The 19,472-nt window shown below is 33.1% G+C and overlaps 1 protein-coding gene across 2 annotated transcripts in view; it reads right to left on the minus strand.

Moving 5' to 3' along the window:
- Positions 1 to 19,472, minus strand: part of LOC128998733 (tetratricopeptide repeat protein 39B-like) — a 42,634-nt gene that overhangs the window by 18,745 nt on the left and 4,417 nt on the right. Inside the window, exons 2-6 of one of the 2 annotated variants that reach the window (XM_054425057.1) lie at positions 19,264 to 19,315; positions 12,553 to 12,581; positions 6,933 to 7,037; positions 6,549 to 6,624; positions 5,275 to 5,407 (exon numbers count right to left, since the gene is read on the minus strand). In XM_054425057.1, coding sequence (XP_054281032.1) covers positions 5,275 to 5,407; positions 6,549 to 6,624; positions 6,933 to 7,037; positions 12,553 to 12,581; positions 19,264 to 19,308 — 388 coding nt within the window. In that variant the 5' untranslated portion in view covers positions 19,309 to 19,315. Of the gene's footprint in view, positions 1 to 5,274; positions 5,408 to 6,548; positions 6,625 to 6,932; positions 7,038 to 8,808; positions 8,867 to 12,552; positions 12,582 to 19,263; positions 19,316 to 19,472 lie in introns of those variants that run through there. The other variant, XM_054425058.1, reaches the window with a different exon arrangement.

Genomic DNA, 19,472 nt, shown 5'->3' on the forward strand with positions numbered 1-19,472 from the left:
AGTGTAGGTTGGTAGTGTTAGATAGTTAAATGTATAAGTAATTAATACATCAGCTGATTTATTATTATTAAGTTTGTTAGTAAATATTCTGCTTAGTTTGATGTGTTTAAGAACTCAATAAAATGGTTCTTTTATATTTTGAATATCATTTAGTGTAATTCTACATTGGCGACGATGAGTAAACGAACCAAAAGAAGAAATAGTTATTTCAATGAAGAAGATAAGTATGAAACTAAAGAAGACGCATTACAATCAAAGATAGAGAAGTTCAAATGTCAAAGCTATGATGAGTCTAGTAGGTGGGATGATTATGAAGCACATTTTCTATTGTTATGCAAGGTAAAAGGATTGGGAGAAGATTCTCAGAGAGCAGAGGATGCTCGAAGGGATCTTTTGCTTGCCTATGTGGGTCCTGCACCATTAAGAAAAGTTTCAAACTTTCTGCTGCCTTTAAAAGTACATCAGGCTACGTGGGCAGAACTAGTTAATGGTTTCAGGTCAGTATACAAAGCTAGTAAAACTATATTTTCCGCTAGAATGGAATTTGAAAAAAGTATCAGAGAAAATAGTGAAAGTCTTTCAGAATTTGTAATACGTTTGAAAAATTTAGCAGATTTTTGTAAGTATGAGAACAAGTTTGATGAAAGAATAAGAGATAGATTTGCTGGAGGTATAAACTTTCCAGAGTTTGAAGTAGAAATTAGACAACGATGGCCTGATGGGGTAAAAGAAAATGGTGACAAGTTAACATCTGAAGATGTTTTTGAACTGGCCACTTCAATGGAAAGAGCTCGTCATGAGATATTCAAGAATAATGATAAAGAGTTGGAAGTATCACAAGTAAGAAGAAACAATAAGGAGTTTAAAAGAGAAGTGAAATACAATGAAAAGACAAATCATCCATGTAGTAGATGTGGAACAAAGCATGAATTTGGTAAATGTCCAGCCTATCAACAAAAGTGTTTGAATTGTAAAAAAATAGGACATTTTGCAAAGGTATGTCGACAAAAACGAGTGAATAATTTGCATGAAAAGTCAGAAGATGAAGAATCTGAATCGGACTCACATGACATGAGGATAAACGATGTTAAAAAGGAAAGAAGACATATTTGTAAGGCACGTATTCATTTAAAGTTAAATAAGGTAGCTACAAACATGGAATTTGACTCTGGAGCTTGGGCCTAAATGATAGGTAAGCCTCTTTGGGAGAAAATTGGTTCACCAAGACTTGATAAGACTAATTCAAAATACGTGGCATATGGAAACAATATTTTAGATATACTTGGTGAATGTTATGTCAATGTTTCAGTAGGTGATGAGACACGTAGATTAAAAGTAGCAGTAGTAAATGGAAATGAGAAACCGCTGTTTGGTTTACCATGGATATTAGCCTGTAATATGAACCTCCCTCCTGATGTTACTATTAGTAAAGTAAAATGTAAGCAGAATCATAATCAATATAAGATGGATGATGTGAGGGTTAAGGAAGTACTAAAAGAATTTGAAGATGTGTTCTCTGAAGGACATGGGAAAATCAAGGGTTATAAAGCACAAATTCACGTTCGAGAAGATGCAAACCCTCAACATTTTTCAGCGTGCAGGGTTCCGTTTCCCTTGAAAAAACGAATTGAGAATGAACTTACAAGACTTGTAAATGAGGATATCATTGAAGAGGTAGATCCTGCTGCTACACCTATTCCCTGGGCTACCCCAACAGTTAATGTAGAGAAGAATGATGGTTCAATAAGAATTTGTGGAGATTTCCGAGTCACTTTGAATCAAAATTTGGTCCCAGAAAATGCAATTATTCCGACATTTGAGGAACTAACAAACAAAGTTGCAGGCGGACAAGAGTTTTCCAAGATAGATCTACGAGATGCATACCTACAAATGGAGGTTGCAGAAGAACACCGAAAGTATTTAGTAATAGCAACGCATAGTGGTTACTATAAATACAAACGTTTACCTTTTGGGATATCATCTAGTCCAGGTATTTTCCAAAGATATATGGAAAGACTCTTAGCTGGGATACCACAGGTTGGAGTTCTTCTGGACGATATTATAATAATTGGAAGGAATAAGAACGAGCATTTACGAAATTTGAGAGAGGTTTTGAAACGAATGAAAGAAGCTGGTATAAAAGCAAAGTCTAGTAAATGCAAATTTTTTGAAGAGTCAGTGACTTACTTGGGACATACAATCGACCGGAGTGGAATACATCCTACTGAAGAAAAAATAAAAGCCATTCGAGAAGCACGGTCACCTACTAATGTCAAGGAACTCCGATCATTTTTAGGTTCTATTAACTACTATGAACGATTCATTCCGGGACTTCATGCCATTTGCAGTGATCTCCATAAGCTGACTGGGACTAAATCACAATGGAAATGGTCCGAACAAGAAGAGGGGACATTTAAAAGAGTAAAAGAAATTCTATCAAGTAAAGACACAGTAGTACCATACGAAGAAATGAGACCATTGGTAATGGTCTGTGATGCATCAGAAAATGGATTGGGAAGTGTACTAATGCACAGATATGAAGATGGACTAGAAAGACCAATTGCTTTTGCCAGTCGTACACTATTGCCCGCTGAAAAACAATATTCAAATATCGACAGAGAAGCGCTAGCTATTATGTTTGGACTCAGGAAATTTCATCAATATGTATATGGTCGGAAGTTTACTTTAGTAACCGACCACAAACCTCTACAACGGATATTTGGAAATATGCGAGATCTCCCAAAAGTTGTAAATAGCCGTTTAGTGAGGTGGGCTCTCCAGTTGAATCAATACAACTATGACATAGAGTACAGAAAAGGAGAAGATAATGTGTGTGCTGATGTTCTATCAAGACTTCCGATTGAAGATGATCAACCTGAGGAGGCTCACATTGGTTTTTTGAATGTTGATAAGGTTAACTCTATCATGTCTTATGACCTCTTGAAACAAAATTCATTTACAGATAAAGCAATTAAAATGGCAAAAAACTTTGTATTGAGAAATACATGGCCCCCTGTTGTTCCTGAAATGTTGAAGTCATATAAACAGAGGAAAGATGAATTGAGTGTTGAAGATGACATATTATTGTGGTTTGGAAGAATTGTAGTTCCAGAATGCATGAGAACTGATGTTCTGAAGATATTGCACACAGGACATCCTGGTATTGTATCAATGAGGTCTGTAGCACGACACTATGTATGGTGGCCCAACATGGATAAAGATATCGAAGTTTATATCAAGAGGTGCACATCTTGTCAAGAGAATCGAGATAATGTGGAAGAAGTACCATTATATCCTTGGAATGTACCTGATAGAGTTTGGGAAAGGGTACACATTGATCTGGCAGGGCCAGTCAACGGATCTATGTGGTTGGTAGGTATTGATGCTTTGTCAAAGTGGGCAGAAGTGGACTGTCTCAAGACAACAAACTCTTCAACAATCATTCAACGATTGAGATCTTGGTTTAGTCGATATGGAATACCAAGTGAAATTGTGACAGACAATGGACCTCAATTTGTATCAAAGGAAATGGAAACATTTTTTGAGAAAAATTCTATCAACCACATAAAAACAACTCCTTACCATCCTAAAAGTAATGGACTTGTGGAAAGACTAATTCGTACTTTGAAAAGACGGTTCTACACAACAAAGCAGGATGTTGGAGATGGAATGCTAGCTCTTCAAAATGTTCTTTTTAGCTACAGAAACTCGCCTCAGAAAACAACTGGTAGGACTCCGGCAGAATTGTTTCTCGGTCGTAGACTACCAACAATCTTTGACAATATGAAACCTAATCTTAGGAAAAAGATGGAGATGAAGCTTTGGAAAGAACAAGAGAGAGGCAGCAAAAAATTTCGAACTTTTGAAGAAGGAGAAGATGTGTGGATTAAGAATGAACATGGGAATGGTTGGTCAGCTGGAATGGTGAAAAATAAAAATGGACTGTACTCATATGATGTACTTTGTGGAGGTGTCATAAAAAGGAAACATGCGGACCAGATGAGACAAAGAATGGGAGCTGTTGAATCCGTGTAAAAAGAAAGAGGGGAAAAGTGTTAGATAGTTAAATGTATAAGTAATTAATACATCAGCTGATTTATTATTATTAAGTTTGTTAGTAAATATTCTGCTTAGTTTGATGTGTTTAAGAATTCAATAAAATGGTTCTTTTATATTTTGAATATCATTTAGTGTAATTCTACAGGTAGTAAATTTCCCTGTAAAATCCCCATCTGACAAGCTTAGACATCAACTTGTTGTCCTGTTTTTCTCCCTCCAATTGGCAATACAATGGGACCGGCTACGTTCCAAGCAGTGCTGCTATTTGAGGGTTTTTTAGCGAACTACGTCAACTCTCGCAAGGCCACACTAAAAAATCAGGCCGTAATGCTCGTCAAGCGTGACGCAACGATAGAAGACGGCAATGACGTAGGTATTTATTTATTTATTTTCCAAGGAAAGATTAAAACAAGCAGCTGATCACCAACGGCAAACATTACGTCATTGCCGTCTTCTATCGTGACGGCATGCTTGACAAGCATTACGGCCTGTTTTTTTTATTGTGGCCTTGACTCTCGTCGTAACGCAGTACATCACCGCACATTATTTGCTATTTGTCAGACCGAAATATTTGAAAGCCAATCGCCCGGCCATCATCGGGTTTGTCTGACGCTGCGCCACCTGCCATTGACGGGCCGCAGCGAATGTGTTAAGTCCAATGGTTATTATTTCTACCATAAAACATATGGAACTGGTTACCAACAATTGTAATTAGAAAATCTGTGGCAAAGTGACCAGGGTCAATCCTTTAAAATCAACAAAAAACACATTGCAGAAATATCAGTTCTGTTGTTACAAAGGAAAATTATTTATCATTGTTAAATATCTGTTATTGTTATTTATTGCTAGCTTTGGAAATATCTATATTGTATTTTCATTTATAATTATTTTCCTTATGTATGCCTTTGGGAAATCAATAAATGCTATGAACTCTATACTAGACTATGATATGTTTAAAATATATTTATGTGTAACTAGGACAAATAAATACTTAGTATATACATTACAATTTAAATGAAAAATACTTTTATTGATTTTTTAAAGATTTTTTGACTAAACATAAAATAATTTTAGTTTTTTTCATAAGCACATTAAAGAGTTTACAAAGAATAGTAAAAATAAACTAAACGATAAAATACAAATGTACAAAACAGTTTGACACTTTTTTTAACACATACCTTCAACTTAAGTGATTAAGATTCATTTATCAATTACCTGGTGTGTAATGATCATAGTTTTGTTTTTTCACCATTTTTCCAAATGACTCGGAAAACGTATGTCTTCTTCTGTAAAAGTTGCACAGCTGTATGCTTTGTTTTAAGGCTGCTGATGCTTTTGTTATACTGTCCTGAAATATGTTATTTAATAAAAAACTAAGTTCAGAATAAGTCGATGAAGCCTTAGGTATATAATCCTTTTTTCTTAAACTAAAGTAAAGATGACAAGAGATATAAGGGTGTATAGTTAATAGGCTGATCTGGAAGCCATTAAAGTACAATTGATATTTCTTAAGTACTCTCATTTATTTGTAAATTCAATATATTTAGCCTACACAGTATTGTACAATGTCCTAAATGTCTTATATATTTGTCGGTGTTAAGAAATATGTTCCATGTTCAATATTCCAATGTTGAATCAGCAATACCAGGATAAAGCTATTGCATCATGACCTACGGCCTGTTGGCTAAGATCAAAGTGTATTATTTCCTTTTTATAATAGTAAAATATGCAACAAATATATTTGACGTTTTTGTAATGTGTCATAGACTGATCATTGGACAGTTTTAACATATAAAAAAAAATATTAGCAATTTAAAAAAAGCAAATATTTGCAATATGATTTAAGATTATAAAATATAATGCTAGCTATCATATTAACCCTTTGAGGTTAATTTTTTTTTTTCCATTTTTTGGCGAGTATGGTTTGCCATTTGAGCAGTCGAGAAAATGGCGCTTGGCAACCTATACTCACATTCGACCGCAAAGATAACTTTTTGATTTTAGATTTTTTTGTGAGTATAGCTCGTCATTTTTGAGCAGTCGGGAAAATAGGGGGCGGCGACCTGTACTCGCCATTCATCCGCAAAGGGTTCAAATAATTATTTCTTCAAGGGGAATAGTAACTACTAATCTAGAAATATTGCAATGACTATAAACCGAAACACCAAAAATTGTTGTTACGCCATTGTCTTAGTAAAACTAATCAAATCTATAATTAAGTTTTCAATAGACTCTCTATGAATACTGCACAGTATCAATTTCAAGGGATATTCTAACTTCAAGGAATTATATCACTTCCAAGAATACTGTGTCCATCAGCAACTCTAATTATGATTGTTACGACTGAGACTCATTTAGTGTTCTAGAAGACTAACACTTGATGTTTTATGGGTTGATAAATAACACACAACACAACCACTGATCTTTTGAAGTACAGGAATAACCAACACAACACATAAAATTGCCTTATCCAATAAACTGATACTTACCACTTCCAGTGTAAGAACCGCTTCTAGGAAATGGAAAACTGCATTCCCAACTGTATGGTAAACACTCGAGCCAACCCTGCAACAGTTACAATTATTTGTACACAAGTAACAAGTAATCACAGATAATATAGGCCTGTAGTGCAAGTTGTGATACAACAAGTAAATTTGAATATAAATATCTATGGTTTAAGCTCATAAAAAAAGATAAACAATAAACTAGTTACTGTTTGAATTTGCATAGAACATTTCCAGACTGCTAGTCAGCATTAAAAAACAAATTTGGAAAGATTATTTTCTGACTTCAGAGAAAACAATTAAACTGAATATTTTGCCAAATGCAGTTTAGCACTATTTGAAAAGAAGTTTACATGATTTTTTCCTTACCAAGGTCTAAGCATTTCCCATGCTTCATCAAATTTGTTGTTGAAAAAAAGATGGACAGCCACCTTAGACTCTTGCATGGCTGTTTCCAGATCCATGGAGCTAGGCCTGCAATCAAATGTATTGTCAATTTGTCTGCAGTATGAGCTAAAAAAATATAATCTAGTAAAACTGAACCAGGTCAAGAAACAACATTCACGTACCGGTAAGTGCTATTGGACAACGGGTTGATTGATGGCTTGAGGTGGCATGAACGTGTTGATGAGTTTAAGTGACATGATTGGTGTACTGCTTTGGAGAGGAGAGTGTATACTTTAATACTTTACTTTGAAATGGCGACCATACGAAAGTAGGTATTTTAAGCCAAGTATGAATGGAGATGAGTGTAGGATAAGTGGCACGATCTTGTAGTCTTGTTAGTGATTAAGGCTGACTTGTTCCTTAGACACAGCTGTTAATTAATAGCCCATACAGCCAATGGCAACTAAGGGACCTTCAGTTTATGGTGGAATCCGAACCACATTTTTGCCTTGTAATTAACGAATTGGTCTAATTATCAGGATAGTACGGCGGATAGTCGTAGTACTCACTAATGCGGATGTTAATCCACACCAGGGAGTATCGCATCCACAGTGCATGCCTATAAATATCCACAATTCGTTACCTCCTAGTAGCTGGATTACAGGACTACGCCACCGTCCCAGTGTAGCCCGATTACTACATTTAACAGCAATAACTTCAATAGAATCGTAAACTACAACCTCTTTGACACAACTCTTCTCCTTTAATTTCTCCAAGAAAGATGAAAGAGGTGACTACAAAGAAGAGTGGAATGCATTGAAAGATCCCACTACTCTACAGAAGCCATCAGATGTCAAAGTTGTGTCAAGTTGTAAGCCAAGTCAATCTAATATTAACTGTGTCAAAAATGTAGATAAAATGTCTTTTAAAATAATTCTCCATTGACCATGGTTGTTAGTTAAAATATTTCTAGGAAACTGAATTGAACTGGCAGGAATAAAAAATACAATTTTAAATTGTTGTAATGTTAAGAAATTTTTCAGTAAAACAAAAACTATATTTTCTAAAAATAAAACGTTTAATAAATCCTCAAAACTAACAATAAAAGTAAGTTTACACAACACTTTTGTTTTAGTGAGGGAAAAAGACACATATTCATCAAATTGCGTAACACCTGACGCAACAACAGGATTGGGGCTGGGGAGACCTTACTAGTGAGTAAACACCTTAAGGGAGGACAATTTCATTGTCATGACAATGATATTATGTGCCAAAAGAATAGAAAACTGGTATTTTTCGTATGGTTGTAACTTTCAAAATCAGAAGTGACGGATAAGATACATGAATATTTTGGTGTTATTGAGATATTTCTTTTTTAATATATTCTGTCTTAAAATATTTAAATCTGGTATTACAATTTAATAGGCCTTAAATAATAATTTTAAAAGTTAGACTATGTTTAAATCACCAAATCCATATCTATGGCATTTTTGATTTCACTGATGAAACCAATCTTCTGAAGGATTATTGTTGGATTATCAGGTTTACCTGATTGAGAAGGAGTTTATGCTGGCACAATTGAATTAACTCTACACACAAAAATTACATTATTAGTGTATACAGTTATGTTTGTATGATTATTCTGCCATTGTAAACTCTTTCCCATTCAGCTGAATCTGCCATCTCAACAAAAATCCATAAAACCCTACTCTTGTTATCTATGTTACATACTTAGTTTATTAAAGTTTTGCTATAAATGTTCAAGACCATTTGAAAACCCAAACCTTGGTTACAACACTGTGGGAACTATGCTATAAGTACACTATACTTTTATATGGAAATGTATGTATTTACTCACTCAATAACATCTTCAATATCAGATACCGAATCATCTTCCACTACCTGGGCTTCTGCCATCTCGCTAGCACTGATTGAGATTCCTCTCCAATCAGTCTTTTTATTAATCCCTCGTCAATTGATGACCCCACTTTGATTTGAGGTACTTAGGGTTTAATTACCTTCAATTATACATAGTCTATTCTGATGCAACTATAATTTTTATTTTTAAATCTTAAAACTAAGTATTTCAATGAGAAACCAAATTACTATGAAATGATATGAGCCTAAAAACAGCTTATTCCTTATATGGGACATTTGCTAACAGGTTCCGAAGAAAAATTATTTAATTAATTAATTTGAGCTTGCTTAGGGATAAAAGTAATATAACATACTAATTTTTAATCAAAAACATTTGAGCCGTATTTTCAATCCAATTATCCGTTGTTTTATCCCCAAAGCAGAACTACAGGTGCCAGTGCGACATTGTTGCAGAAAGACGAGGAGGGCTGCAGAAAGCCCAGCCTGCCCAACTGGTTGTTTTTCATAATTTTTTGGTTTTAGCGAATTTCCCTATAGGGAAGTAGCTATTACCGTAGGTCTCATGGTAAGACTTAGGCCCGGGACCGAATTACTTTTTCATTTTAATGTCCCCAGAGGCCAAAAACACCATTCGTTCAAATTTTTATATATGTATATATATATATAGATTTATATATATATATATGTGTCCGTGAACACGATAACTTGAGTAATTTTTATCCGATTTTGATGAAATTTGGTTTGAAGGTGTAAGGCGGGATAAACTTGAATGAGTTCGCGATCCAGCATGATCGGTCCATGGGAACAGGGTTTTATGGGGGGTTTTATGGGGTAAAAATTGGTTTTTCTCACTTTTTACCCTCAAAACACAAAATTTCCCAATTTTTCTCTAAACCTTATTAAAGAGCTTAAAAAAACAAACAATTCAGTACGGTATATTAAAGTGTTTTTGTACGGTTATTGGTTACGGAGAAAACTAAAAAAATGGTAAATTTAAAATTCCCATGTTATTCTTATGGAGAATATTGTAAAATGTTGTAGTTTGCTTGTTTATGGATATATTTTGATCAAACTTGGCAAATTTATTTATTTGATAGTAAGCTATCAATATTTTACTAAAAACACACTACTTTATTAGTTTCCTTGTAGCAGCAAACCTAGGTACTCGTTAAACCTAATGTTATTTAAATAGATCAATTGAAAATCAATTCGGCCAAATGGAAATTCGCTTAGACGACAGGTTTGCTGCGGCGGGGGTATTTTGGTTTTCTTACACTAAACCTGTATAAGTTTCTGTAGAAAATGTGACATAACAATTTAATAACATTTTTTTGCAGAAAATATTTTTATAGAAAGTCGACAACTTTATTTTCTGCAGAAAAATTCTCCATTCTGCAAACAGTAACACTACAAAACGTCATGCATTATATAAACGAAAGCTGGGACGTCAATATCCAGTGCATCTATCGTGAGGAAGAACGCATAGAATAACTGAATTACCAAAACGATTTAATGTAATACCAAAACGCTTGGTTTGGTGGTTAATGTAGTGGCATTTTCAAACCGATTTGAAAACTTGTTTATTCCCAAAATCCAAAACTATCACACATGGGTTCATTTACATGCAACTTGGGCATATTTGCAGAAAATTTTGGGATTTTACCAAGTTCGATGCAGAAAGTTTAAAAACGTTCTGCTTTGAGTTGTTTTATTGGTTTTAAGATAAAATCACCATTAAAATTTCATATCAAAAAATTTGGAGATGATATTATTTGGTACCCTGACACCAAATTTCATCAAAATCGGACCACAGGTATAGTCTGTAGCTGTGTACACATCCACAAACATACATCTAAACACATACAGACATCGCTTCGAAAACCTCTCTTTTGGATTCAGACCTAACATATATTTTCACCCGAAACTCAAAGTCAAAATTTTTATGAAAACAATAATTTGAAATTGGAAGGTGAAGCAAACAAATTTGAACTATCAAGAGTTTTAAATTATTAAATGGGTTTGATTTATTGGGAATGACGTTAATTTGTTTTAAAGATGAAAGGTTCCTTTTGTTACTTTGTATGATGCCTTGTCAAGCAGCTGCATCTTTGATGTCGTGTTTGGCAGAAAAAATTGATGTCTAGGAACAAGATAAATTTACAATTTTGGCGTTTCATATCAGTATATATAATGATGAATGGGTATCATTGAAAAATCAGTTCTTATCCAAGCCTTTTTTTGTTTGACCGATAAGTTACAGAGATGCCTTTAAAACACCTGGGCTTTTAGCTTTTACAACGAGCAAACACTGGTAACGGATGACAATTACTGCTCTAACTAAACACCGAAGCTACTGTGCCAACAGGAAGTATAGTTTCCTGTTATGACACGAATGAATCTATAAGTTCACCTGTGTCCTTTTGAATTGAATTTGAATAGAGAGTTCTATCAACGAAACTTTGAATTACTAGGTGTGTTCAAAATCGGCCTGCTATCATTCTTGTTTATTCCATGTCAATGTTATCCCATCAAACAAATGGCCTTGATATGATATTGAAAACATCTTACTTTAAAGAAAAGTCAATATGTCAAGGCCAGATTTGGCCAATGATACTTTTGGCTAGAGGACAAAATTAAATGCGTAAATCAGAGATAAAATAGAAAGCCAAAATTTACATTTGTTGAACAATTTTATTTACAAAGAGTTATTGGAGAATCTACATTTTATATCAAAGTTGCTGATAGATATGCAGAAAGTAAATAAAATAAAATTGTTGGTGTATATTGTACATTACCTTACTTTCTCCAACCTCTTGTTGTTTAGGTCAAACACAATTCAGTTTTAAATCATAAATGTACACCATTAACAAGAACAAGTACCGGTAATTAAGTTTTAAGTCTTAATTACTAATTATAGGAGTATTGTTAAGGATTTACTGCGTCTTAAATACAAATACCCCCGCCGCAGCAAACCTGCCGACTGAGCGAATTTCTATTTGTCTGAATTGATTTTCAATAAAATCTATTTAAATAACATTAGGTTTAACGAGTATCTAGGTTTGCTGCTACAATGAAACGAATAAGGTGTGTTTTTAGTAAAATATTAATAGCTTAGTATAAAATAAATAAATAGATCACAATATATCCATAAACAAGCAAACTACAACATTTTACAATATTCTCCATAAGAATAACGTGGGAATATTAAATTTAAATTTTTTAGAATTTTCTCCGTTATCAATAACCGAACAAAAACAATTTGATATACTATTTTTTTTTTTTTTTTTTTTTTTTTTTAGCTCTTTAAAAAGGTCGAGAGAGATATTGGGAAATTTTGTGTTTTGAGGGTCAAAAATGAGAAAAACCAATTTATACCTTATAAAACCTCCTGTAAAACCCCGTTCCCATGGTCCGTTCATGCTGTTTCGCGAACTCATTCAAGTTTATCCCGCCTTACACCTTTAAACCAAATTCCATCAGAATAGGACAAAAATTACTCAAGTTATTGTGTTCACGAACGTATAAAACGTACGTATATATATACATATATATACAAATTTGAACTAATGGTGTTTTTGGCCTCTGGGGACATTAAAATGAAAGAGTAAATCGGTACAGGGCCTAGGACTTACCGTGCCACCTATGGTAATAGCTACCGACTATAGGGAAATTCGCTAAAAAACAATAATCTAAAATGTACAAATTAAACTGTATTTTTACTTACATTGGCTGTGTTTCGTATGCATCTTCAAACTGAAACACACATATAAAAGTCAAACAAATTTAGTATAATCTATATAAAAGATGGATATAATTTTGTAAAAAATATTGTTGGCCAGCTTTAATTTTTATTATTATGCTGACATTTAGTAAACCAGCACTAAACCAAGTAAACAAACTTCAAGTAACAGTGTTTACAGCAAATTGAAATCATTAAGCAAATTTTGTACTAAAACATTGGTGTTTTATTACACTCAATTGACTTTGTATTTTTCTATCTTATCCTCAAATGTGTATAAGCTTTTGAATAATAACCATGTCTCAAAAAGTTTTTGCTGTAAAATAAATTAATGTAAAATAAATAAAGTAAATAAGGTAATGTATAAAATAATCTCTTGTGCAATAAAAGGTATATTTCATGAGAGTGAACTTGACTATATCACTTGTTAACCAATCATTATCTTGTATCTTATGAGGATGAAATTGATAAAATCCAATTTCAAAGGTACCTTATCAGTTTTGGAGTCATATTTTCCTTGTACTGAACCTAAATGTGACTGAACTGATATTGTCAAGTCTCAAAAATGTTAGTTAACTAGTTCAAGTAAGGTATGATTAGTTAAAAATCCTATTTGAGTGATTTTGAATTTGATGGTTAAAACAATTTGAAAATACAAACAGTTGAAATATGGTATGCTTAGCATAAAGATTATTGACCAATTCCTGAGTGGGACCTCAACCAAGTGTTGTTGATGTATAATGGACTACTAGGAATACCAAAATTATTCCATACCTGTTTACGTAATGATTACCCATGGGTTTTCCACTTACACAATTGTGTAGTGAAATAAGTACACAAAATATCTAATTTTTATTGGCATGAGGTAACTTAAGTAAAACTTGGAAATCTAATGGTAGGTATCGGTTATTCAATAGAGAAAACACTGTTTTAACGACGAAACATGCTAAATTAAAAAAAGTTTCTATGTGAGTTTAACAAGCAATTAGCAATCCTCTAATCAACTGATTATTGATATTTGTTGTTAATTACTTGTCAAGCCGTGTTTGTTTGGTTTGTATTGATAAATAAATAATATTACAAAATTAGAAAGGAGATTTGTCAACAATAATCTAATGAACCTGAGGAACTAGTCAAACTTTCAGTGACTTCAGAACCACTTCAAAAGCTGGTTACAAATCATTGAAATGCAATTAATTACTGTAATGTAAACTCCAAGGGATGCAACTCATGCTTTGCCATAAAAGAAAACACCTTTAAGTTCTCAAAATCATGAAACCACCATTCCATGTCAATTCAAAGCCATTACAGAATACCTTCATGCAATAATGCAGCTTTTTCAAGACCAAGAACAGGAAGACCTAGAATCATCCTTAACCATAGATGTTGAAGTTGGTAATGCTCTACTTACAGAAAATAATAAATAAAAACAAGAACTGCATGATTTGACGATACATAATGCTAAACTAGCCCGGTCACGTCACCTGTCTCGTGTCCTCGTATCTCGTGTAGTTTTTAAATGTTAATTGTTTGTCAATCAATGTGCGTGATCATGTGTGTTTTATGTACTTATATTTTTAATGACGACCGTATTTAATTTATATTTGACAATGTAGATCATATGGTATTGCTAAACAAGCTTAAGATAATGGGCATTAAGGGTGTTGCACATAAATGGTTCACTTCATATTTGGAGGATTGCTATCAATTAGTAGAACTCTCTTATTTATCGAAAAACAAATGGATACAGAAGACAAAATCAGATTTACTACAAATCCATCTAGGGGTCCCTCAGGGTTCTATTTTGGGCCCTATTTTATTTAAATGCTACATTAAAAACCTCCCAAATGCATTGACTGAGTCAGCCAGTACATTAAGTATATATGCTGATGATATAAATCTTAAAACTTCGGGTAATTCAATTACTGATATTAAAAATTCTACTGAATTGGAGCTCAAAAATTTTGAACAATTCTTAACAAACTAAACACTAACTCTTGTATTTAACACTAAATACAAACAAGACAAATTTTGTTCTCTTTCATACAAATAAGATAAAAAAAAGATCAAATCCCTAAAATTACTCTAAATAATAAACCGATCAATCAAGTGAAATCAACCAAATTTTTAGGCTTGATAATTGATGAACATCTAAATTGGAATGAACATATTCAATATTTGATTGGTAAAATTTATTCAGGCTTGTTTGTTTTAAGATCAATGGCTTATCTCTTATAAAGCTTTGTTAAAATTGATATACCACTCGCTTATAGAATGTCATATTGGCTACGGAATCGAAATTTATGGTGGGACAGCACAAACAAATTTGAAAAAAGTTTTAAAACTACAAAAACAGGCCATTAGACTTATTGAAAAATTTAAGGATAAGAAGTCGGTGAAAAAGCACTTTAAAGAAATGAAAATTTATGAAAAATTTCATTAATAAATTTTTCATTCATAAATTTTTATTTATGAAAAAGTATATGGTTTGTATATTTTTAAAACTATTCGGTATGTTTATAAAGATAAAAACACTGAAGTATCCCATAAATACAATACAAGGCGGAAAAATCTTACTGTAAAAAGTCATCATCGGCTGAAACTTTCAAAAATGAAGCCTTCGTATATCGGCAATTTATTTATAAGAAGTTTGCCTGCCTTACTAAAAAAAGATCAAAACAAACCCAATTTTTTTAAGAAGCTAAAATCATTCAGAATTAGCTGTCCGTTCTAAACTAATTGTCAAATTTATGGTTAGGTCTTTTAGATAAAAATTGTATATCCAATGTTGTATGCTTTGACACTATCCATGTATATAAAATGTATAAAGTGAATAAAGATAATTTGATTTGATTTGATTTTGACTTGACCTTCATATACGGAGGTAAATAAAGACACCTTGTACACCTGAAGATGGTTCCTAGCTGAACCGAAACTATAGTTGCCACAAGCAGCAGTTTGGATTATTGAATGCAGGTATTTAAACTTTTATAAATAGCCCATTAGGCTTTTAACAAAAATAATTCTCTTGAAATGAGTTATGAACCTAAAATTGAAGGATTAGAACAAGAGAAAGAATTTCTATTAAATTGAATAACATCCGTAATAGCAATTTCAAATAAACCCGAGCAACAGCTAACTAAAGAGATACAACTCTGATCTGAATTAATGACAATACTTGAAGACCAAGACAAGGATAAAGATCAAACAATTTGAAATCTTAAAAGATAAGTCCAACAAGAAGAAGTAGAAGTTGGTTTGAGACCGTGGTAATCAATCAGGATAATGTTGTGACAGCGGGAGACTGTAGTAAATTCTACGTAATCGCAGAAGGTATTCAGGATTTTGCCACAATCAAAAGACGATTAAGAGGTTTCCGAGATCACGATAGGTAATCAAGATTTTGACATGATTGTGGGAGATGATGGTGATGTCCACAATACCGTTGAAAATGTTCAATATTTAGCTGCAGTCTCGCATTGTTTGGATGAAACATTTTAAGCAACATCTACTTCAATTAAACAAACCAACTTGTTCAGATCATGGAAATAGGAGTATATACCCAACCATCTAGTTGTTCTTATGCCTGCAGTACACTATCGCCGAATGTAGGCGAACTAAGACGAGCGCGATAGTGTACTCGGTGTGCTCGTGTACATTCGGGGTAGTTCGCATCGCCAACATTCTTGTTCGGGTGCGTTCCCTTTTTTGGCGGTCTCCCGTCATGAATCAAAGGAGACGAACTAGGACGAATGCCGAGCGCAGACGGGCACGAACATAGCCAGCACACACTCGCTGTCATTCGTAGTAACGGACGCTCTCTTTCTACAGTATTTACTTCAGTGGTTGTGTAGTTTGAGTTACTTTTAGTTTTTGTTATTTAATTATTTACTACTAGATGTTATAGAGATAAATTGTATAAAGTATGGGGTATTCTAATGAGGAAACACTGTTATTTTTGGAACTATACCATAGTGAGCCTGTTCTGTGGCCGTGGGATAGTTTAATTGTACATATACATATACTGTATAAAGTATCGCTTAAGAAAACCAACATTTTAATAATAATAATTAAGCATTAATTTTAAATTATTAAGCCACAGAGAAGTAAGAAACATAGGATACATTCAAGTAGTGTCTAACACCAAACGAAGTTTATAGAATTTCCTCTAGCATTTTCTAGAATAGTCTTCGACATTAGCGTCCATGTTGCAAAACGTTTGGTGCGAATGTTTTGCTGCAATATTGGGTTCAACACAGTTCGGCCGAAGTTAGCCGATAGTGTACTTGGTTAGTTCGGGATGGTTCGGGCTGCACATTCGTCAACATTCGTGGTCGCAATCCGGCCCTAACATTTGGCGAAACGTTCGGGCGAATGTTCGACGATAGTGTACTGGTAGCTTTACTGGTTCACCCGTTTACTTTAATTTTGGAATTTTGAAAATATTTTACCAATCTAACAAGTTTTAAAATAAAAAAAATTTGCACAGCCTTTTACATTCTTATTCTACACCTATTGGTTACTACAGTGTTAGCAAAACGGGAATGCCGATGGAGACCAGGTCAAGTCCCTTCAAACGCAGGCACCCCCACAGGTCTCCATCGGCACTCCCGATTTCCTAACACTATAAGATATTCTAAGTATTACACACAGCCTCCTTTTATATATTATGGAGAATAAAAACTAAAAATGTAATTTATGTATAGCTTGTTTATATCTTGAAAATACAAGTTTCTTTACTTCATTTCACACTTCTAAAATTTAACAAAACACATTTTTTTACTTGTGACCAACACTAATTTACTTGTGACTAAGTCCACACATTAGCCTATTCATATTAGATTAGAATGCAAGCAAAAATGTCACTTAATTTTCAAACTTTTAGGATAAAAAATCAAACACAACTGAAAATTTACTAAGTGCAGGTTTGATGCATCAGATAATTGTTTGTGTCTACATTTTTTTCAGTATCAACATTATAATGTGCCATTATTTAATATAAATATCAGATATGTTTAAAAATGAATAGAATTTATCTATTTAACTTATATTAGTAAATTGTTTAAACATGAACCGTAAAATTAGAATATTCAATGTAATAGTCATGAGGATTAGGATCTTGATTAAGTAAACAGGTTATGTACACAATAATTAGGACAACCCTGTTAGATGGGGAAACAACACTAACAGAATAACAGGAGCAATTTTAACACCCAAGACATCAACAGAAGGATCTTGTCTCCAGTTTAATCTGACCTTCGTATTTGACCCTGAAGCTGAGGTAGCAGCTTTCCTCAATTATTAATCCCAACAGTGATTATATAAATTGTAACTGTCTTATGTTTTCAATAATAGTAATCAAAGTCAATTTGTTTTCCAGGACACAACTTCAATTGATCAACTGATTTTTAAAGAGGTTTCAAATACTTTTAAATATCTTTAAAATTGCCGTTTTAGTCAATAACTAAGACTAAATAATGAGAGATTTTCACAAAATTATTAATTTATATTTTTGTAGAAGGTACTTATTGCATCTAGTTCAGATTTTTTTCAATTTAACTTGTTCATGCAAAGGTGTGAATCAATTCTACTGTCTTATGCCCTTGGACAGGCAGTAAAATACTGGACTCCCAAGTAAGTAGGTCAAATGGGTGGTCACAGACTTCAAAATTATGCACTATTATTGTAAGGTCAAGGGTATCAAGATTAGAACCTAGAAGTGTGCGGTTTGGGTTAGCAGATAAATTCTTCACTGTCTGCATTCACAGTTTTTTTTTTTTTTTAGATAGATAAATTACATTATATACAAAATTTAAAAGTTCCAGTTAGTTTTAAAAACAAATAGATGGGGACTTTATTGTTATGGACTCCCATATAAACTGTATTTTTACATATTTAAAGTTTAGGATCCAAGTTTTCAGTTAAATGATACTAAAAGCAAAATAACTGTTTTCAACACTTTTTCAAATGTTTTATAACATATTACTAAACTGTTGTTTGTATGAAACATTGTTTTGCATTTGTAAACAAATAAAGGTGTTTTTAAACTTAAAATAAATCTCAGAAATATGTTTGGCTATGATCCATGAAAACTCTTCATAACAATATTGAACCCAAAAGTAATATGCAAAAATAAATTGTAAATATTTGAGCAGTGGTACTATTTTCTACTTTTATGGTATAGGTCTATAGAGTACTGGCCAAGTTGGAGTAGGTTTATCTATATTTTTTTGTTTACTTTCTAGTTATGTGTATTGTGTAATTGATTTGGTCGGTTTTGGCTTAGAGTGCTGCTGACTAAAGGAGATTTTGGACTTTGGGGTTTTCACATGAACACAGCTATAGATAATGTCCAAGCTTTAAAACTAAGTGGCAAGACTCCAGAGAAAAGTTAGATTTTTAAAAAGATTTTTAAACTGAAACATTACACCAAGTCCAAAAAGTTAGCAAATTTTTAAAATGTAAATATATAAAACTGTGACTGAATTGGAGAAAATATTATTCACAACACCACTTCAGAATATATTGCATTCATTTTTAAACCCAGCTGTTTTTTTGTTTCATAAGATAACTCTTGCGTTCACATCATTAATGGACAGTGACGAGGCCTAAACCACAGCTGATTAGACTAACAACTGATGAAACATCTAAATCATTCAGAACTGACTTGATCATTAAAGAGTTACTGGTACTTGCCTCATCATCAGCTTCAATGTCATTTGGGTCTTCAGCTAACGACATGTTTATCCTGTAACAAACCATAATTAAAAGGTATTGTGAATTTACCTGCGCGGTGTAGTTGCTAAGATCACTTGCCCCTAAAGAAACAAGTCATATCAAGCTACCAAGTACACATCATATTATGATTCATTTAATAGCACACTCAATTTCATAACCTTACTTAT

The sequence above is a fragment of the Macrosteles quadrilineatus genome, unplaced genomic scaffold (genome assembly GCF_028750875.1).
Source record: "Macrosteles quadrilineatus isolate MER2022 unplaced genomic scaffold, UCM_ALF_1.0 Scaffold_7__1_contigs__length_78375512, whole genome shotgun sequence".
Taxonomy (NCBI): domain Eukaryota; kingdom Metazoa; phylum Arthropoda; class Insecta; order Hemiptera; family Cicadellidae; genus Macrosteles; species Macrosteles quadrilineatus.